This window comes from Sander lucioperca, chromosome 7 (assembly GCF_008315115.2).
Source record: "Sander lucioperca isolate FBNREF2018 chromosome 7, SLUC_FBN_1.2, whole genome shotgun sequence".
Taxonomy (NCBI): Eukaryota; Metazoa; Chordata; class Actinopteri; order Perciformes; family Percidae; genus Sander; species Sander lucioperca.
In genome coordinates, this window is record NC_050179.1 from 37,468,641 (window position 1) to 37,491,621 (window position 22,981).

A 22,981-nucleotide genomic window follows, 5' to 3' on the forward strand; every position below is an offset into this window, starting at 1 on the left:
ACGTCCCCAAGGAAGGACGGATGGTATGTCAGAGAATGTTGATACTTGAGCCCAAGACAGAGTGAAATCACTCGACACCCCCCACTCTGTCTTGACCAATGACAGCCACTTCCTGCCCCCTTTTCCACCCCTGATGCTCGGGCAATTCAACCTACACAACCAGAGAGATAGGACTGCAACTGGAGCTGACTGGCACTACCCAACCATTCTTACACTAGCGCAGCCAAAAGCATGTCTTAGATTTAAACTGATTGATTATTACATATGCGTGGACCATCAATTTTCACCAACCTTAACTATTCATGTCAAGGCAAAAGGTAACAGAGAGAGACAGCCCAGGCTACACTTGTGACAGTGCCCGGGCCAGCTTGTCTTGTTGCTGGTATGTGGTATTAAGCAAAACAAACATGTCTGCCTGACAGTTTCCTCTTATTTATACAGACACAAAGTCCTCAGAGAGTAAACATGTTGGCTCCAAATGTCCTCACTCTGGAACGAGCCATTCCTGACTACTGTTCTACATTACTCGAGTGCCAGAAGTTAGTGTGAATATTTGAGTTTGCCAAGCCACAGAGCGGCAAGAACTGAACAAGTAGGACAGGACTATGTGAGCTGACATCTTAATATCGCCATATAAAGTGCAGCGATTTGTGCGGAGGCTACCTGGTATCTGCGGTGTGACAGACAGAAGGTCAGACTAGAGTGGTTCACGTGGCCTAATTTGTATAACTTCCTGACCCGACACACGTCCAAAGGCCCACTTTACACACCAAATGGCAAGGCTTACACAGGTGTAAAAGCAGAGCTCCAAGCACAATCTTGCCTAAAAGACCATATAGCCACATTCAGATGCAAAACAGTCCTATGGCAGTACAATACTAGGGACTGCATTGGGCATACTGTTTAAGAGTACCTGATACTACTAAACACCACGTAGGCTACCTCACGCGGGAGAACATGTGCAGGTGTATAGAGATTTCAATAATTCAAAGCAACAACAAAAGAGCATTAATATGACATATTTCCGAAAGGGCCAGTTTATTCTGATCAAGGTGACTCTACAAGGTACTTGAACACTTAATCCTTTTTAAGAAATGATTTTATTAAGCACAATTTCACATTTTTTAACTGAAACTTGGTTAGGCCAAAATAACAGTGCAGCTGTTCTTATCTGGTCAGCCCCTCCCAACTCCAGTTGTATGAGTGAGACTAGACTGAATAAGAAAGGAGCTTAAGTCGCTATTTTGTTTAGTGACTTACTCCAACGCAGGCAGATATCTTAGGAAATGTAGCTTCTGTAGAATATGTTGCTCTACAGCCGATTCCTCCTCTCCAGTTATGTTCCTAAATATCTACAGGCCACCTAAATACTAGTGTGCGAGCTTCTTTGATGACTTTACTGAACTGCTGTCCAGGTTCCAAAATTAGCACCATCCAACAGCCAAATGCTGGTAAAATACGCAAGTGGCTGGTAGATTTGCTTCACACACCAGCCAAAAAAAACAATTGTAATCTGTTGAGTGGCTGGTAAAATTAGAACATTCACTTGCCATTTGGCTTGTGGACGAAAACGTCAATTTTGAACCCTGCTGCTGTCTATAACCTGTATCGAATTACCATGATGTCGCACTGACACAAAAATCACTTCCAGGTAGACAAATGGCAGTTGTTTTCAATTGCGGAGATATGTAAAATCTGCAAACTTCTTTATTTTTGTTGTCATTTTTCTCCATAACTGTAACGCTTAAAGATATACAGTTAACCCTCCTGTTGTCCTCGGGTTAAATTTGACCCATTTTACAAAGTTTCTATGTCAGAAATTTGGGTTTCTTTCAAACAAATTGGCGAAGAAATACAACGTGGATGGTTCCATACAACGCTCGTCACAAGTCAAATAAATGATCACTTCACTACTTTAACAAAATTGGGTGTTCAATTCAATTTTATAGCATTTAAGAAAAAAAGTTTAAAAAAATGGTGAAAAAATTGACAAAAAAAAAGCTTCAAAAATTGCAAATAAACAACAAAAACATTGTAAAAAGTGACAAAAATGTGTCGAAAAAGATGACCAAGACGTTGAAGAAAAGGTTTTAAATTTTAACGTTACTGAAAAGTGTTGACACATGAAAGTGTTGACACATGAAAGCATCAAACATGCCTTTTAGATGAACGAGTGAGAGTATAACTGAATTGAATGTACGGGACGCAGGAGTTTTCTACCCGGAAGTTATAATAAACAAGTGATTGGGTGATTGGTAGAGCTGCAACAATTCCAAATGTTGCTGTATCATTTATTGTCTCCGAAATAATTGCAATTAACAATATACATTTCTCTTTCGGTCAAATTTAAAATTGAATGTCTATTTATTCATTACTTTTATAAACAAATTCAAGTTTTGAATAATTTCCAGGATACATTCTTTGGTTACATCACTGTCATGTGACCCAGATAATGTAATAACAACGCCTCTTTATTATCATAAAACATTTTTTTCTAACTGTACCCCCCCCCCTCCTTGTCATTTTTGTTGCTATGAACGTGCATAATAAAAATATATAGTCCAACCAATAATCACTTATATAATTACAATTTGGCAAATGTGACAATTAGACATTATGTAATAATTGTTAAAGGCCTAGTGATTGGGTCTATTGACTTTGACTGTGTAGTTATCGTTGGTGATTTTAACGTTTATGCAGACAACCCCCAGGACAGAGGGACTAGAGAACTGGGTTGTGTTCTTCATAACTATGGACTAACTCAGCATGTGACCGGGCTCACACACAACAAGAGGCGCACTCTGGACTTGATCTCCAAAGGGCTGAACATTTCCAAGGTTATGGTGACCGATGTTGACTCTCTGATCACTCCTGTGTTTTCTTTGACAGCACTATAGCCGTGCACACAAATGTTCAAACTAAGCTAATCACAAAATGGTACATCACTGAAAACACCAGTGAAACAGTCAGTCATTCACATCCAGGATCGTTTCAATTCTCAAATTACAAATGTTGTTGATGCCATTGAAAGGCAATTTTTCTGGAAAAAGACAAGATTACCATGGAGAAATGCCACGCTGGTTAGAACAGAAAAACATTAGTCAAGTAGTCAGTGCCACCATATCAGGTACAGGATATGCATTGTCCCTGTGTCCAAGTAAAACCAATTCAAATACCATGACACAATTTTATGCGATCAACTATAACAATCTGGAGGACAGTATACAACATCTGAAATCCTCCTCCTGCTGCCTTGATATTCTGCCAACAGGCTTTTAAAAAAAATGTTTCAGATTGTTCTGCTCTTCTACAGATTGAAAACACGTCTCTTCTCTCAGGTATCGTCCCACAGGCCCTGAAAATGGCACCAAGCCACCCCTAAAAAAAGAGCAATCTAGACACGTCACTGATGAGCAATTATAGGCCCATATCAAACCTTTCCATTTTTAAGTAAAATCATTGAAAAAGCAGTTTTTCAACAGCTAAACCTTTTTTTCTTCTCACTTAACAACAGTCAGGTTTTGGATCACACCACAGACAGAGACTGCTCTTGTTAATGTTTTAAATGACATCAACTTAAATACTGACTGTGGCAAAAAAAAAAAAAAAAAAAAGGTTTCATACACACATGTTCATCAAACTATGATCCCTTTTCAAGCCTAGAAGTGAGAATCTGACACTCAAAAAATAAGGATCCAGGACCTAAGAATGTCACATAGCCTTTTGGATATCATTCAGAATCACCCAATGTCCCAGTAGACCAATGGAACAATTCAATCTGTGATTTGGACCGGCTTCTGAAACCATAAATATGCGACAAGATGAGATTAACTCAGAAATATGTGCTCTCCTTCTTGTTTTCCCTCCACTTTAAAGTGGAGATTTCATCACTGACAATACATTCCATGGACACAATATTTTTCCATTTTCCTTAGAAGGCGTGTTTTTTCCCCACTGGCTTTCAATCAAATCACCTACAGCAATAAGCATCGATTACCATTTACTATCTAGCTATTATAGTAACTGCAGCTGCAGATAATATTACTGAGAACCAAATGAGTTATGCCCTTGAACATGCACATGTGTCTGATTGAGATGTCAAAGCATAAGACTACTACATCAATCTCAATATTTCCTCGAAATCCAGCTGAGGGGGGTGTATCCACACATGTGATGCGGTTATATGATTGGCAATGGGTAGACCCTCGCGTTAAACTGAACGGCTCAAACCATGTTTGGTCTACAGAAGCGTTTGTAAAGTTAAAATCAAGAAGCTCAGCCGATCAGTTGTTTGCAACTGGAAAGGCCATTGTTAGCTTCAACAATGATGCGTTTTCCCCGTAATTCCAACCCCATCGTAAGGAGAAAAGCAACAGCACAAGACCCTCAACTTTGATGTAAACTAGGCGCAATGCGATCCCCCCCATCTGGCTTGCACCTCGTTTAATGACAAAGCGATGCCTGCGTGTGTTTCTCTGCCGAAGGGGGTGGGGATGAATGAGTGATGCAGACTGTTGATGCGTGGTGTTGACCTCTTCTTTAAAGTGCAATCCTTCCTCGATGAATTAAACAATCTACATTAACTGATGTAATAGGGTACTAGAATAAATACATGTTGGAATAAGCTGTTATGTGAAATCCGAATACATCTCATGGAACAAGAGGGGTCGAATCGAGTGATAAAAGTTGTATTATGTAATCGTGGTGTAATACATTCTGTTTATTCTCTCGTACAACAGAGAGAGAGAGAGGATTTTACCTCTATAACTTATTGTACTCGATCGATATCGAAAACAAACGTTTAAACCATCGATTATTGTAACAAAACAGGACTTGGGCGAGCAAACAATGCCTGAACAGCATCTGCGTCCCTATGGCTACCCTAGCCAGATGGCTTGCAACTGCAAGACAATAAAGTCGAACCTCACGACATAAACTTAACTTTATATGACAGAAAAAAAAGACAAACAAATATACAGCCGTATGGTCCACTCAGTAAGCAGGTCGACAATTCAACTTATTGCGCGACTTTTCGTTCTAGTAATTTCTACAGTCACATAAATAACGTTAAACTAAAACAGTCATTTTCACCATCACTTAAATGTTCACAGGTTTATATCGTTTTATCACACAGCCATGGTCTCATCTTCTCACAGTCAGCCTACTTTTTGTTTACCTAAAAATAATGTCGCTCTTCAAACATAAACATGAAGCTCTGGCCAAATGAAAACAAACGAGTGGCACATGGTTGTTACAAGAGCACCTCTAAAGTTACTCCGGGACATCTGAGCAAACGTTATATATAACGTTAGAGCAACACGTAATGTTACTATGGACCGTCAGACCATAAAACTGTATCATGAATGCTATATCCAGCTGACGTCTTATGCAATTTTTCAACTTTGAGGACCAGCCACTTTAAGCTAGCTTTTAGCTGTGCAAACGAGCTAGCTCGTTAACGTTACCTAACAGGATTGCCTAGTAACGTTAACGTACGAGAAGTTCAGAGGACACCGCAAAACTGGTTAACCAGATAGCTAGTTACACAAGATGTGCTCCAAAGACCAAGCAGACAAAAAAGCTGACACAAACAACTTTTCATTTCCGTTATCAAAGACATTCGAATTACTGCAAGCAACCAGAGTTTTAATTTACCTCTATTTCAAAGTCTGGAAGGTGGAACGCTGTCCTGAACAGCGAGCAGAAGTGGGCTATGGCGGGGACTTCCCACCAAGACTGGATCTCTTCCACAGAAATACATCCCTGGGACATTTTCGGACTTGAAAAATCGTGTAACGTTTGTTTCTCACATTAGAAAGTAGTTTCTTTAGCGACGTATAATGTCTCTGTACCATTACAAATACGACAAAAGTTGCTGCTGTCGTCTCGTTCGGACAGTTGCCATTGCGACCCAGGGAGCGCTGTAATCTGTTTCAATCAGAGAGTCTCACCGGAGCTGAACAGATGGGAAGGGCGATACCAACGCGCGACGAGGAGGGGGGGAGCGATTCCTTAGCGCTATATGTTAAACTATATGTAAACATACGTAACCTTTAAAGTGTTGAGTTTGTTGATATTTAACGACATGAACTTGTAATTGTTAAACACATTTGCAATGGGATTTGTCTGTTCGTTAAAGTAACAAAAGTCTACAGTCAGCAGTACCCTATTGTCTTGACAGTACGGCAGCCGTTTAAAGGGAATGCGTGTGAATAGTGAATGAATAAACTAAAAACATAAACAAGGGATGAGCCAAGTAACTTGTTATAAGTTACACATCAGTGTGCTTTTTGTGTGTGCTGTGATAAGGTTTTAGTTCTAATTATTTGGCCTATCTTGCTAGCTATATTTTCGTTCATTTCCTGTTTCCTATTGTCAACGTTATCATTTTTTATCAGCTTTTTGATTTACTCACAACAACACAAACAACCACCGTTTCTTAACTAACAATCCTCAAGGCTCGTCCAGCTGATCATTGTCGGTACAGTAAATTGCAGCTACATTTAGATTTTGTACACAACGCCGCGGTGAAAGCAATATACTACACAGGGGCTCCCCCCCTCGCAATATGTGAAAAGTGCATGATGTTTTCAGAGTTGCCCATGCACATATCTCCGAGTATATCCAATTGTATTGCTTATGTATTTTTTTTTTTTATTTATTTTTTTTTTTAAAGATATCAGACCTTACACAAGTTTTCTTGCTTAGGTATTTGCCATGGATATTAAAAAAAAAAAAATGCAAACACCAGTATAAAAATAAGGCAAACAGCCATCAGCATAACAAAACAAAAGTATTCTCTGATAAAAATCATTTAAGATAAGATAAGATAAGATAGACTTTATTAATCCCACACTGGGGAAATTCCTGTGCTACAGCAGCTCAAAAGAAAAATGTACACACATCAGAATAACACAAATACACATCAATTAGACATAGGAGAAAAAATATATATAAACTATAGGAAATGGAAAAATAGAATATAATTAGTTATAATAATAATAGTAATAAAAAACAACCGTATTTACACAATAAACAACCTTATATAAACAGATTTTCTTTATAAAACACTTTCCTTAATAGCTGTATCAAATGTGTAAAGTTTAAAGTATAATGTATGCATTGAAATTACCACATTGACCTAACCCTTGTGCTCTCTTCAGGTCAAATTTGACCCATTTTTCAAAATGTCTATAATCAGAAATATGGGTTTCTTATTAACTACCTAATTTGGATGATTCCATATATTCGCAAGTACAACAAAAGATAGGATCTCTACTTTGATTGACTTTTGGGTGTTATATAAACAAAATTAGCATTTGAAAAAAGAAAAAAAGTTTCAAAACCAGACTGAACATTGACATTTACCCTTCTGTAATTATCCTTCCTTTAATAGGATTCTAAATCAATCATAATTACTGCTTTTTTAACTCAAGAAGAATTAGGTATGATTTCCTATAAATGAGGTGTCATGACCATGAATTCCAAAAATGAGTGTAAAACTGGTAATAAGTTGGAGTTAGTGGTGTTTATAAATGGTAGTGAAAAGAAGCGTTAAACGTAAAAAAAAAAAAAAAAAGCCAAAAACATTGAAAAAGGTGTCGATAAAAGAGACAAAAACGTCAGAAAAAGTGTTGATTTTCAGGACGACTAGTACATGGTCGAATGGAAGACAACACAAGGGCTAAATAAATATAAAAGGTCAACAAACATTCTTATGCAAATATCAAGACTTAAAGTCCAAAACTCTTTCAAGGCCCCCGAGAAGCTACAGCTTCATAACACCCAACGACATTTGTTAAATTGTACCATATAGGGCAAAAAAAAATGTAATGTTGGCCCTTATCTTCTAGGAAGCATGAGTGTGATCAGCAAATGTAATGGCATTAGATATAATTATTAGAATTATGTTTTGTCTTGTGCGCAAGTTAACATTTTGGCCTAAAGGTGGCGCAAGAGGAAAGCTCATGATTTCTCCAACATGGACAATATTCATGGTCTTGGGAGCCTAATATATTATTATTTTTTTTATACAATATATACTATACTTATATATTATTATATAGGCTACGCTCTATACATTATACAATATGTGCTGAGTAACTTCAGTGGTAATAATTTATCCCAAACACACAAAGCACACTCAGATTTACTTGTCAGCCAGTCCACTAATCCAGACCCATGACTCTTTCATAGAGAAGCATTATAAATGCTTGTTGCCGTAGCAGTGTTTGCTGTCAACAACTGGCAACAATTAAACCTGGACCCAAGCCGTTTCCATTGTAACACAATAAACCAAAAAAACATTGTTGCGTTTTAAATAATGGTAGGTTTGAATTACAACACAGACTAAGTGTGTTGAGTTTAAAGCTTTAGAAGGGCAACATACGAAAAAATAATCAATAAACAGCAGCTTTCATGTTTCGTGACAATTATGATCACATCTACACCCTGGTATTACAGATGGATGGCAAATTAAAATGATCTTGGCATAAATTCTACAAGTCTCTGAATGACATTCTGAGATATTTTGCTGTAGGAATAAGTCTTGGACAGACCAACTGACCAGCCACCATCACCAACCTCAGGCCCTGTTGCTAATATAGTGCTAAAAAGTGAGCAACTGGCTACAACTGAAATACATCCCATCAGTGGTGGAAGAAGTATTCAGATCCTTTACTTAAGTAAAAGTACTAATACCACACTGTAGAAATACTCTACAAGTAAAAGTCCTGCATTGAAAATGTTACTTAAGTAAAAGTATGTATCATCAGGAAAATTTACTTAAAGTATTACAAGTAAAAGTACTCAATATGTGAGGATTATTCTGGAAACAGGAAACGATCCAAACAGTTCTGTTTAATCGGCTAATCATTTCAACTCTACTTGTAGGCCTATATATTGTTGTGTAGTTAAATTTATAATAAAACATCGTATTTTATAAGCTACATGTGTTTTGTGTGCAAAAATCTTAATATGTAAAGTAACTAGTAACTAAAGCTGTCAGATGAATGTAGTGGAGTAAAAAGTACAATATTTCTCTCTGAAATGTAGCAGAGTAGAAGTAGAAAGTGGCTTGAAAAGAAAAGACTCAAGTAAAGTACAAGTACGTCAAATTTGTACTTAAGTATAGTACTTGAGTAAATGTACTTAGTTACATTCCACCACTGCATCCCATGTGCAATAGAGGGCCGAGACTAAACAGAATTCCACTCAAATACTCCGCATGACTTAATTCATTCTTTAGTCCCTCCAGTCTGGTTGAATGTGTGTTAATCAGTGCAATACATATTTCGTAGTAGTCTTTGGTTGGATTGCAAACCTGCACACTCTCCCGTGGTCTATTTTGTGTTATAAGGTGACAGCAGTTGTCAATAGGGCAGGGTAGTGGTGGTGGTCAGCCGTCACAGTGCTGTCAGTGCAGTGACAACACAGTCTTTGGGTCCCTTGGGAACATCAGTCCCATGTAAGGTTGTGATGTTGCTATAGGTACAGAGTGATTCTTGGTGTAAAACTGAGCTACTGTACATATGCAAGCTTAACGTTCAAACCGGTTCAAACTCCGTTGACGTAGTCTGTGTCATTCGCTGCCAACTTTCCTCACGGCGCTCAGCTGGAAAAGATGATGAATCAGCAATATGTTTAAAAGAAAGGTCAAACAGAGAGAAATAAACAGTGAGAAAATGCATTGGCAGGTGAAAAGAGTTAATAAGAAAGCATAATTATTAACTTGTAGCCTCAGGCAGCTCCAGTGACCTCATCCTCTGCCTATTGTCCTCTAGATCTTTAGCTGAAAAGTCAAATAGTTGTGCAAAATAAGACAACCAGTGGTGCGTCACCATGCATTAATGTAGTCAATACACTGATAATGACACTTTTGGAAACTGTTTATATGTCACAGAGACTATATGCATATCATGGACACCATGCATGAAGGTGTTAATCGGAAAGTGAAATCTGTAGCCACAGGTGGCCCGAAAATATCATCTTTAAAGGTGCATTATGCCTTCCTGCATGGTTTCAGCTCGATTTTTGTCTCAAATCATAGGCATCTCTCCTCGATCCGCTAGCTGCCTGCCCCCTGAACACACCGTGAAAAAGCCCGGTCTCGGGAGACAACACGGGGGTCATAAACGTCACAACCCGGTCTCACGCCAGTTCGTAAATAGTCACATTATTTTTATTTATTGAGTCGTGTACAGTCACGATTTTCTCGTTTATTTCGTGTACAGGTCACGATTTTCGAAGGTTACCATTTCACGAACTGCCACGACACTGGGCTGATCTGGGGGACGCAACAACGGGGAAATTAAACACCACAACGGGGAAATTAAATGCCACACACCGGCGACTACAACGGGACGGACCGCCACACAGGGATGCGATCCCCCGGGCGCAGGGACACCATCCGCGGTATCTGTGGCACGCAACAACGGGGACATGAAACGCTACAACAACGGGACGGTTGAGGTTAGGAAAAGAAAAACTGGGAAAGGTACCGTCACACGCCGGACACGCTGACAACAACGGGACGGTTGTGGTTAGGAAGAGAATAACGCTGAAAGGAACTGCAACACGCTGGATGCGATCCCCGGTCTCCGGGGTGAAAGTCCTGTATTGTTTGACCCATCCACCCCCCCGACCAACCTCCCTACGCAGATTTTCTGCTTTTCATACTACTCCCTACCGTTGTCGTGTAGTGATCACGAAATATGCTTCCCATTTAAATACATTACATTAAAATTCGTAATCACCACACGTAAAAAACGACATAATCGTGTCCTGTTCACGAATCAATAGATTCAATTACGTAAACATTTCACGAACTGCCCTGAGACTGGGCTGAAACGTCAAACAAATACTAGAGGCACAGGCTGTGCATCTAAATACAACAAACCACTCCAGCCAATCACCGACAAGATGGTTGGGGGAGGGGGTGGGGGTTAGTGACAGTTAGTCAGTTAGTCATGACGGTTACGGAAACATGGGGGGAGGGGTGAGCTTGCTCTGTTTTATTTTGAATTTACTTGGAACGTCAACAGAAGTAACAGTCATGCAGGAATGCATAGTGCACCTTTAATGAAAGATTTTTGAGTGAATGAGTAAAATGATCACTGATAGTAGGTTATTTGTTTTTCCATCAACAGGAATCAATACACCAATCAATGCTCATGTACAAATAGTTTAGGGGCAATGAGCGGTTGCTGTGGCAGTCACATGCTCTTTTTGTTGCTGTCTGTACATGACTTTCTTGTCCTTTAATTACTGCATTTTACATATTTCCCAATATAAATAAATAAAATGTCCCAAACAGTGATAATTGGTATATTACTGTTAACCTTGCTAGTAATTATATGCCTGTGAACAGAACATTTGTGGAATTCAAATTGACTAGAGGTATTATGTAATACAGGGACTGTTGAATAGAGAGCTCAGTACTGATGGGCAGCCTTTTTTGTTGCTGTTCATGTTGTATATATATGTTCTTAGAAACAATACACAGAGTTTTAACTGTGGGGCTCTGCCTTGTCTGTTGCGTGCATTGCGGCTGCAGCATGCGTTTATGTCGAGTTGTGTTAGTGCAGAGCTGTGTTGCTGGGGCTGTGTCACACAGGGAGTCACCACGAGAAGGAGGGACTTAGGCAGCAGGACAATGCTGGTGTTTGTGCAACGGCCCCTGAGTGGCGGCTGGGTCTCTCAGATCGCTCGCGCTTGACTACCATTGCTGCACGCATTGTTGAAGTGAAAGGAAAGTGGACAGCTTGATCCTGTCTGTGGGAGCACCGACAGAGGTAAGACCCCCGTTCCCCACTGCTATATCTCTGTGATGGAAGAAAATGAAGTTTTTGAAAGCTGTCTCGTGGGGGCTTGTGCTGTGTGAACTGTATGAGCGGGGTGTTCCAGTGCAGTTTCTGGGGGAAGCAGAAATCTGGGAGCTGGAGGTTGGCTTGCAGTCTGTGTTTTGGCAGGGTCACTACTGTGTGTGAATAGAGCTGAGCTGAAAGAAAGTTTCACAGAAAGAGGCTCAGTGAAAGGCATGTGTAGAATGTGACTAGGATCAAGCATGGAAAAGACAGAGTGTAGAGGGGAGATATATAGAAAATATATTAAAATAAAAAAGTAGAGGTGATGGAAAATTATATAAATGAAGATGAGAAGATGATCAAAGCAAACATTGTTTCCCGTTACTCTCAGAGGAGAGCACAGGCCAGGATAGAGTGAAGGTTTACAGTGGTAAAAATAGAGGCGGAATGGAGGTGGAGAGATTAAGAGAGAGATTAATTAGGAAGTCAGCAGGGGAAAAGGCAGAAAAAGAATGCTAAAAAAGAGAAAACATAGCAAAAGAATGCAAGAGCTGTGAACCCAAGATAAGGTTTCAACAGCATTCGTATTATATGTGCTACACACTGCTTAGGGCTAGACTGCAAACCATTGTACTTTCAGAACAAATAAAGGAAAAAAAAACTTGTCAAACTAATTTTACAACTTCCATTCAAATCTCCTTTTCAGTCCTTTGTTAAATGCTGGATTCCAAATGCGGTAAAAGAATACCGGTAAGCCCCTCATTTTCAGTTCTGCCCTCCTTGCTAGATCAAATACTCTTATCCCTTTTAGCTGACAGATTAGAGAGACTCAAGATGTTCTGTCTCAGTGTGGTAGTCCTGGGATATGCCGCTATTCACATTTATGAATGACTATATCTGGATTCAATATACTCTTTAGTTGATGCAAGGTGTGTCAATCCTCCTTCACAAAGGTACACTCCTATCGCCATCACAAATGTCTATTCAACAGGGCTTCATGGAGAATAGACAAACATTCTTTCATCTAATTCACTCACATATTAACTGCATGTGTTTTGTGTTTCCAGGCAGTGGGAGAGAAAGTGGGTTTTGGTGTAAGGCACATCAAAGCAGAAAGGCTGGCCGTACCAGGTAGGAGAAGAAGGCAGTTCGTTGCTGCCACATTAAAAGAAGCAGTGAGCTGCATTTGTGGCGTGGGTGGGCAGGTGAGGGTTGAGCTGTGGTGACAACTTTGGGCTGCGTGCCAAAAGTCTGAGACGGAAGAGGAAGAGGAAAAGGAAGACCAAGAGGAGGGGTAGGTGGAGGAGGAGGAGGAGGAGGAGAAGAACAAGAAGAGGAGTAGTGGGCCTGGAGCCCAAACCCAAGCAGGATGGCAGAGAAGAAAGTTAGGTAAGTAGCTCTACCATGTTTGTTTGGCTTAATGAAGACAGATCAAAATGTATTCACTAAGTGGTGTGTGTGTGTGTGTGTGTGTGTGTGTGTGTGTGTGTGTGTGTGTGTGTGTGTGTGTGTGTGTGTGTGTGTGTGTGTGTGTGTGTGTGTGTGTGTGGGCTTCTTTAACTATATTTGTGGGGTCCAAAAAATGGGAGTCCAGTATATAACAGCTTTGTGGGGCCAAAATGCTGGACCCCATAAGTTTAAAGGGCTGTTTGAGGGTTAAGACTTGGTTTTAGGATTAGGGTTAGAATTAGGTTATGGTTAGGGTGAGGGTAAGGGTTAAGGTTAGGCATTTAGTTGTGATGGTTAAGGTTAGAGTAAGGGGCTAGGGAATGCATTATGTCAATGACGGGTCCCCACGAAGATAGTGCCACAAACCTGTGTGTGTGTGTGTGTGTGTGTGTGTGTGTGTATGTGTCTGCTTTATTTGTATCTTTGTCCATGAATTAATTTGGCATTTGCATTGCTTGTGTTGGTGACTTGTTCTGTGCTTACATGTGTGTGTGCGTGTGTCTATGTTGATCCTTCAGCAGTCTCCCTGCTAAGCTGATTAATGGGGGCGTGGCAGGCCTGGTTGGTGTGACATGTGTATTTCCTATTGACCTGGCCAAGACACGCCTACAGAACCAGCAGGGCATCCAAGTCTACAAAGGAATGTGAGTACGGCTCCCCTGTCCCAATTTAACCCGATACTGTCATTGAGCTGCCACATCCATACAAAGACATTACTGCGTTTTTTTGCATCCCTGAACAGTACTTTTAAAATTATCATTGAGAAAAAGGCTCTAAATTCATCTTTATCTATATTAGTTAGGGAATGGCTACAGACAAATGTCAAAGTAACTGTAAAAGCATTTCAAAATATCTGCTGATGAACGGATGAATGGTGGTTAAATGTGCTCTCTTGTTAACAGTACTCTCTAATTTGAGCTACAAACTCGTCAGAATAGATGATGCAGACTCACATACTTTTCCACTGAATCTTACAGGGTGGAGCAGCGCTGCTAAACACACGCTTCCCATATTTGGCCCAGTGTTTTTGTGAGATTGTGCAAAACTCCCTCATGGGGTCATATTCGGGAAATGGTGCGTGTTTTGATGGACCGTCATGGTAACTTAACCGAAAACCAGACAAACGTTTAAATGAATTCACTCAAGCTAGTTCACATTCAACTACTTTAGTTTGTGAGGAAGTTTTAAGAAATGCAGAGGAAAAGATTCTGTGTCCTTAAAAGACCGACCCTGAATTTTTAACTGCGCACATCTGGTGAGCATCAATGCTGTTGGCTGATTGGGCGTGGCCATCCGGTGTTAACCAGCACATTTCTCCGGTTTCCCACTGTGAGTCAGAGAAGGAAAATAGCTTGTATAACTTTCCTTCAAGGCCCAATCACGAGGTTGATTTTTTCTGCTCTTTGCAAGGAAAAGAAATGTTCAACAGAACAGCTCATTGACACCACTGGTCTCTGTCCAGTTTGTTGTTGTGACAGAATACAGGGTCATGGAGTATTTGGGTAAAGGCCAGGCTGAATGATGCTTTAATAATATTAAATACATGTCTGTCATTAGAGCTAATGGTGAAGCATATGAACATTGGTGTGGTGTATTCTAGGACCTTTTCTTTTTCTTTTTTACTTTAAAGGCTGGACTGCCTGGCAAAGACGGTACGCTCGGAGGGCTATTTTGGATGCTACAGAGGTATTCTTTGCATTTTTAATCCATGTGACAAACGACACTACACCTGTGCTTTACTATAAGCTTAATCTGGCCACCTACGCTGTTGTTTCTACTGTTCTATTTGTGTACCTCAGTGGAAACTGTCTGTCACAAAGGGTTTGTCTTTTCCAGGTGCAGCGGTGAACCTCACTCTTGTTACACCAGAAAAAGCCATCAAGCTAGCTGCCAATGACGTCTTCAGACAGAAGCTCTCTAAGGATGGGTAAATTGATTTTTGCCCTTCGATTATACATCACATAATGAAGCTGCATACAAAGCATCTCAAGCTACAGTATACAGTAGCTCTAGCTGAAACATAGCCTACCTTTAAATCCATTGCATTACAGTAGATACTGTTTTCTTTTAATAAGTAAGCATTTATTATAGTCTTACAAATTCCTTAAAGTGCTCACATTATGCTTTTTCCCTTTCCTTTATTGTGTTATATATCTTTTTTTGTGCATGTTATAGGTTTACAAAGTGAAAAAGCCCAAAGTCCCCCCCAAAGGGACATACCATCTCCAACAGATAACACTGTTCACAAACTGCTCCAAACAGCTCTATTGTAGTCCAGCCTTTACTTCAGCGACAAACGTGGTCACTTTGGAACGCAGGTTATAATGCTCGCCTAGCTGCTAGCGTGGCACGCCCTCATTCTGACTGGCTAGTAGTCCTTACCTAGGTACTGCGCATGAGCGACTCCCAACAAAGATGGAACAGAAGTGAGAAGACTCACTCAGTAGCTAAAACAGAGAGCTCAACACACAGGGTGAAAAGAGGAGCTGCAGCAATGTGCAGTACGACAAATATATGGCGTTTTTTGAAAATTAAACCATGTAAACCTATTTTGATTTAACATCTTTGTAAACCTATAACATTAACAAAAATATATATAACACAATAGAGGAAAGGGAAAAAGCCAAAAAGCATAATATGAGCACTTTAATAATCTCAAGCTTGTGTATTTGCGCTCATAAATTAATACATTGACTCCTGTTATTACAGAAGCGTATTCTTGTTATTGTTGCACGTGAGTATAACCAAGCCTTTAATGTGTTTTCAGGCATTTGCCCCTGTGGGGGGAGGTGCTGGCAGGGTGTGGGGCTGGGACCTGTCAGGTGGTAGTCACCACTCCCATGGAGATGCTTAAGATCCAGCTGCAGGATGCAGGAAGGCTCGGTGAGTTGGTCATTTAGTTGAATTTAATGGTTGTTGTTTTTTTTCTCAGAGCTTCTTCTTTGTACAAATACCAAGACGCAGTGTGTCGAAATGTATGTCAGTGTAAAATGATGCAATGCACTGGCATCTTGGGAAATCCTATTCAGGAAGTAAATCAACTCTGAAAACTGCACCTTCTGTCTTATTTATGCAAACGTTGATTTGGTGTAGGAGCAGTGTGTAGGATTAAGTGCCATCTAGCACCAACTGAATACCCCTCACTCAACCCTCCCTTTCCAAGCGTGTAGAACGTACAGCAGCGGAAAGCCCTCTCTAGAGCCAGTGTTTGGTTTGTCTGTTCTGGGCTACTGGAGAAACCTAGCGGTGCAACATGGTGGTCTCCGTCCAAAAGGACCCGCTCCCTATGTAAATATGAAGGGCTGATTCTAACCTGATGAAAACACAACAATTCTTAGATTCAGGTGATTACATATACACTAATAAAACAATAGTTATAAATATTATATTCCAGTTCTGCCAATAGATCCCACTTAATCCTACACACTGTTCCCTTAAGACATGCAGGTACCATAACTCTCATTACATTAGACCCAATGTGAGCATTCACACATTGTTTATAAATGTGACATATGAATAGCCTGACAAGCCAGACCCACATCCAGATGTTCGGTCTGGGAACTCACCATTGACGGAGCTCAATCCGAGGGGCGGGATAAACGGTTTTCTTGCAAATTCCCTCTGCACGTTATAGGATAGAGCTACAACCAACCAGAGCAACGAAGAAGGTAGCGGAGCTAGTTAATAGATTAAACTTTTGCCGTATCCGGTCGGCAAAACTCTGAACACATCTTCCTTTTTTAAGAATAATTTCAGTGCCGTTCTTTGTTATTTTCTCAAAGAAAAGCTTAACTCCAAGTCTTCCAGAAGACCGCTGTTCCCAGCAGCAGCAGCCATAAGCCCGCCTACCGACTCTATACACGATGTGATTGGCCTGACCAGAGTTTGGTTTTTCCAGCTCGCAAGGCCCTGGCTGCAAATTAAATTTGCTGACGCTAGGGTGCGTCTAGATTTCTAGGCTAACATATGAAAGCATCTTTTGGCGATTTTCCCATTGACTTTTTTGTCAAAAATGGGAAAACCAGGGGCGGTCTCTAGCTCACCCAGTAAGAGCGTGCGCCCCATGTTGGCTGAGTCCTTTGCAGCGGCCCGGGGGTCGAATCTGACCTGCGGCCCTTTGCTACGTGTCATCCCCCATCTCTCTCCCACCTTTCCTGTCTATCCACTGTCACCACAAATAAAGGGAAAAGCCCCAAAAAAGAATCTTTAAAAAATAAATAAATGGGAAAACCAAAGGTTGGTAACCCATATTTTGTTCAGTAACAGTGATGGCTGCAGGATTCCATTTTCCTGCATGTGTTTTCTAACCTGGGACAATCTGTGTTTGACTATCAGCCGCCCAGAGGTCTGTTCCAACTCCAGCTCAGGCTGCTGCCCCTGGTCCAGCTCCATCATTGGTGGCCCCCCCACCAGCGCGACCGAAACCTCCACCTCGGACCTCGGCCACCAGCATCACTGTGGATCTGCTGAAGACTCGAGGGCTGGCAGGCCTCTACAGGGGGGCAGGAGCCACCTTAATGAGGTCATACACACAAAGACATAAACACACTCTCACACATACTTACAATACATGATTTGTTTTACTTGTCTGTTTTACATTTAATGTACGTATTTACAAACTATTTTACAACTAAATTAAAAAGTCAGACTGAGACAGAGTCCAACCATAGTGACATACTGTTAACATAAATACATATAAGTACATAGCAGCAGGAGAAAAGTCAGCCATGATCCAGAATTTTGAACTATTCCAGACGGCTTGTTTCTCGTGTCCATTATAATTCATTGTCTCTTGACCTCACTGGTGTCACACTCAGTCCATGACATTATGCTTTTTTATACTCTGCTCTCATGTTGGAAACCTTTAAAAAAAGATCACCTACATGAGCCTGCACAGTGGAGCACGTGCCTCTTCGGAACAGGTAGCTCTGCTTGGTTCCCAGTATTTTTTTCACAACTTTAAAACTTTAAGCACGGTTCAATCAGTACGGTTCAATCAGATGCGTCTCATCTAGAGATTCGGCGTGTCCCCTTTTTTCGTCTAGCCGTCACACATCCAGGTAGTGATGTGGCCCGGGCAGGGGGAAGGAGGGAGCCTTGCTCACCCTGCTGGAGAAGCTGCTACAGTGCTTGGCAATGTGCCCCGGTACTACGCATGTGGGACACACACACACACACACACACACACACACACACACACACACACACACACACACACACACACACACACACACACACACACACACACACACACACACACACACACGCAAAGAGATTCCTTGATTTATAGTTAGATGTCCCTGATGGCCCCTCATACTGTCTCTCCTGTCATTCAACTCTGTCCTCGCTGCTTTAATGAGTTGATTTCACGTTGCATAACTCACACAGTGGTTGTTGTATTTCCTGACACCTCTACCAATCAACACTGATCAATAGATTCCTGCAGCTATGTCTGGCTGCTGTACTACAGTGGAATGGGGCCATGTCTCTTTCTCTCTTCACGTTCCTGGGACTTCACCCTCTCCCACTTTAGTTCATAGTCCGTCCCATTTCTTTCTTAACGCCCTAACAGCTTTTCTTTAAGATTTAATCCTTTAATCTAACCTTTTTTTTTTTTTTTAAATCATAATTTTCAGGGATGTCCCCTTCTCAATGATCTACTTCCCTCTGTTTGCCAACCTAAACGCGCTGGGCCGGGAAAAAGTGGGCGATGTGCAGGCCAGGGCGCCATTCTGGCAGTCCTTTCTGGCAGGCTGCGGCGCAGGCTCAGTGGCAGCCGTGGCTGTAACACCACTGGATGGTGAGTGGACGAAAGAAATGGACATAGTAAAAGAGATGGTAGGGCAGGATAGGTAGGTAGTTAGATATTGGCTACGTCCGAAATCACTCCCTTGTTCACTCATTCACAACCATCTCTCCCTGTCTATTAAATGCAATGCATTGCATCATGGGATTATTAGCAGAAAAGAGTATGCATGCCATGGATGCTGTTTTTTTGTTTTATTTTGGAATCAATTGACTTGAGTTTTCGACTTCTCTACTTGTGTTAATATTACACTACATGTTTAACATTAACCATTATCCTGTGATTGTCATTTGTGGCTACTGTTTACTTTCATTGACACACCGACAATAATCTTTAAGCGGATGTAATGACCTGCACCTATGTGTTTTAAATGCCTGTACAGTCATAAAGACTCGTCTACAGACCTTGCAAAAAGGTGAAGGGGAGGACACATACAGAGGAATTGTTGACTGCACACGGTAAGATTTTAGTTTATATAAAAACATTTGTTACCTTAAAGGAACACGCCAACTTATTGGGACTTTATCTTATTCACCGTATCCCCCAGAGTTAAACAAGTCGATACATACCCTTCTCATCTCCGTGCGTGTTGTAACTCTGTCTGACGGCCCCACCGCTAGCCTAGCTTAGCACAGATCCTGGAGGTAACCGGCTCCATTTAGCCTACTGCTCCCAATAAGTGACAAAATAACGCCAACATGTTCCTATTTACATGTTGTGATTTGTATAGTCACAGCGTGTAGAAATAACAAGGTCACATGAGACACAGCCATCTTCTAACAGTATACATACTGGGAACTATATTCTCAGAAGACGAAGCACTGCAACTTCTGCTACCTGAAGTCCTGTGGTGAGGAGCACAGAGCAGACTGTATATAAACTAGATCAACAGATCCCGTGTCTCTGGACGGAGACCAGTGAAGGATATTAGAAGGACTTTTCCGGTGAGCGCTGAGCGTTACTGAGCAGCCTCCAACTGAGAGAGACGACGTAAATGTGACGTGAGCAACTTGTCTGAAAGTTGGAAGTCTTCTGGTAGCTGTGCCAAGAGAAATCTCAATCATTCCCAATCTTGCAGAGACGGAGAGCGTAGGTATATGTAAGGAGATAACAAGGACACAGGCTAATTATTGCTAACTAAAATGCTAGTTAACATTAGTAATTAAACTTAAACAGCTAATGTAAGTCCAAACTGCCTGTGAGCTTCTCCTGTACTATACGGTACTTCCTCTACTGTGAGACAGTAAGTCTCGTGGTTATGACACAATCGTTAGCCTAGTTTTACAAAAACGTCTGCTACGGAGCCATAACGTGAGATACAAGGTAATGGAGCCTTTTATACATTGTCGTGTTTCTTTAGAAATAAACAATGGACAAATAGAGTCTTTAAACGCTTCAGATGTGAAGTTATTCGCTGTCAAAGTGGCGCCAATATTAATGGCAGTCAATGGGATGCTAACGGGAGGTGATGGCTTGGTAGCATCAAAATGGCGCCATAGGAGCTACGCGTTCCGGGGAGAGGCTTACCCCCTTGGCAGAGAGCAGCAGTTCTTCGTCTTCTGAGAATATAGTTCCCAGTATGTATACGGTTAGAAGATGGCTGTGTGTCATGTGACGTTATTTGTACACGCTGTGACTATACAAATCACAACATGTAAATTGGAAAATTATAGCGTTATTTTGTCACTTATTGGGAGCAGTAGGCTAGATGGAGCCGGTTACCTCCAGGATCTGTGCTAAGCTAGGCTAGCGGTGGGGGCGTCAGACAGAGTTACAACACGCACAGAGATGAGAAGGGTATGTATGGACTTATCTAACTCTGGGGGATACGGGGAATAAGATAAAGTCCCAATAAGTCGGCGTGTTCCTTTAATATTTACAAGGGTAAAAAGCCTTGTAACATTTCCTTTAATTTTTTCCCCCTCTTGTTTTGTCTGTGTACTTTTGCAGGCGTATCATGATGCGGGAGGGCCCATCAGCATTCCTGAAGGGTGCAACATGTCGTGCTCTGGTTATTGCGCCTCTTTTTGGCATTGCGCAGGGTGTCTACTTTCTCGGGGTAGGGGAGACGGTGCTAGGTTTGCTGGGATAGCAGTGCTTGGCATTGGTGGCGATGGTTGTGTTGTCTCTGCTGCTTTAATCTGCAGTGAATGAATGACACAGCTGAGTAAAAGGTGAATACGGTACAGAGAGAGGGAGATACGGCCACAATCTGCTAACCAAAGGAAGAGGAATGGTCTGAGATATGAAGAGGCTCTATTTACTAATATGTTGACCAATGGGTTCACACTAATCATGTTTCTCTAGGTTTTTGCATGCTGTCAACAGGTTCCGTAGGTTAAACAGGGCCCTGTGTATGTGTGTGACTAATCTGAGGGTAAGCGTCCCAAGTTGTCTGGGTTATCCCTACGTGCTTGCTGCAATATGTCTGGGGCTGTTCCTTTCTCCCGAGAGAGATGATTCTGTCTGGTTGTTAAGAGAGAGCTGCTGCATGTTGTTTGAGGCTGCTAACTAAAATGCCAATCTGACCATTTGTCTGGTCATGGCGAAGACTGTGCATCATCCTATGTAAGTGACAAATTCCCCTTTATCAAAAGCTAAGACTGCACAAAGTTTGACGTCAGAGTATGAACTGGCTCTTTGGGTTGACTTCAAATGCCAATCATTTAGAGTTCAACGTTTGTGTTTCTCTGGAACAGGAGCTTAATCCCTTTTTGCCTACCCTCCCACACCATCCGTGAGGTCCGAGTTGTAATCTTGAGATTCCTTCAGTGGACTGGGAGGTTCTGGCTGCCAGAAACTCTAAGGTCATTTGTTAATCTGATGGTAATGCTTTAATCCCAGCATTAGCATACAATATACCCTAACACAGCTCACTTCCTGCCTAGAGGCCACAGGTTAGACTGCTGGGCCCCTGTCTGATAGACTTGACTTCCTCTTCCTCACACAGCTCCGAGAGAGAAGAAGCCTGGAGCTGATTTCACTGCTTAGTTACACATAAAAACACATTCCTCCATATGATGTGCGCACAATAACTAAAACAAATGTGCAAAGCCTTATCGTTGCTGATAGTTTCTAAAGCGTCAAAACTGGAAGTCTTAAATTAATTCATTGGAATTGGTGGTGTTGAAACACTGATTTGATTTTTGAGTCCAATTTAGCGTCGAAAATGATATTTGTGACACTAAAGTTTTTTTGTTTTTGTTTTTTACATTTGTAATGCAAGACACGTTTGTGTGGCTAGTGTACCTACTACATCTTCCATTGTAGAGAGAACATAGCCTGAGTAAACTGTTCACAAGCTGTAAATAAAGATATCTCATACATGCTGACTTCTGTGTGTCACACCCATTTATTCATATGTTAAGTGCTTTAGAACAATGGTAAACATCCTTTCGCTGTCCACACGCACACACACAGTCAAACTGTTAACAAAAGTTTGGCAAACATACCATATTATAGGCTGTAGTCTACAAAAATGTAAACTGAGTATGTGTAGGGAAAGTGTGCATCTTTGGTGACCTAAATATGTAACTTTGATTACATTAACCCTTGTGTTGTCCTCGGGTCAAATTTGACCCGTTCTCAAAACTTCTATAAGAGAAATATGGGTTTCTTTTTAACCAAATTACCCAAAACGTTAAGTACAATTGCAAGTACTTGATCACTACTTTCATTGAATTTTGGGTATTCAATTTTATATAATTTGGAAAAAAATTGAAATGGATTTAAAACCTGACTAAACTTTGAGATACACGTCTGTGATTATCCATCAACATAGGTTCCTCTAATATTAGTCAAAATAATTAATCATTTCAAAATTAGGTATAATTTCCTATAAATGAAATATATTGACCATGTATTCCAAAAATAAGTGTAAAACTAGTGGTAATAAGGTGGTGTTAGTGAAAAATAGCATCAA

General features: G+C 41.0%; 2 protein-coding genes across 5 annotated transcripts in view; one reads left to right on the forward strand and one right to left on the reverse strand.

Annotated features, from left to right (window-relative positions):
* LOC116040122 (cat eye syndrome critical region protein 2) overlaps positions 1–5,931 on the reverse strand; it is a 48,029-nt gene extending 42,098 nt beyond the window's left edge. For both annotated transcript variants that reach the window (XM_036003009.1, XM_031285347.2), the window contains exon 1: positions 5,656–5,931. In XM_036003009.1, the coding sequence (XP_035858902.1) occupies positions 5,656–5,772 (117 nt within the window). In that variant the 5' untranslated portion in view covers positions 5,773–5,931. The remainder of the gene's footprint in view (positions 1–5,655) is intronic.
* Positions 5,932–11,563: 5,632 nt separating this feature from the next.
* Positions 11,564–22,391, forward strand: slc25a18 (solute carrier family 25 member 18). Of its 3 annotated transcripts, none has more exons than XM_031285465.2 (11): positions 11,650–11,792; positions 12,511–12,554; positions 12,872–13,193; positions 13,775–13,897; positions 14,884–14,939; positions 15,090–15,180; positions 16,021–16,136; positions 17,589–17,775; positions 18,890–19,053; positions 19,442–19,517; positions 21,010–22,391. In XM_031285465.2, exons 3-11 carry the CDS (start codon positions 13,174–13,176, stop codon positions 21,149–21,151), a joined length of 975 nt encoding a protein of 324 aa, XP_031141325.1. In that variant the 5' UTR covers positions 11,650–11,792; positions 12,511–12,554; positions 12,872–13,173; the 3' UTR covers positions 21,152–22,391. The 3 variants fall into 3 exon arrangements, with proteins under 3 accessions (XP_031141324.1, XP_031141325.1, XP_031141323.1); XM_031285463.2 differs by having other exon boundaries at positions 11,651–11,792; positions 13,772–13,897; XM_031285464.2 differs by lacking the exon at positions 12,511–12,554 and having other exon boundaries at positions 11,564–11,792; positions 13,772–13,897.
* Positions 22,392–22,981: the final 590 nt, after the last annotated feature.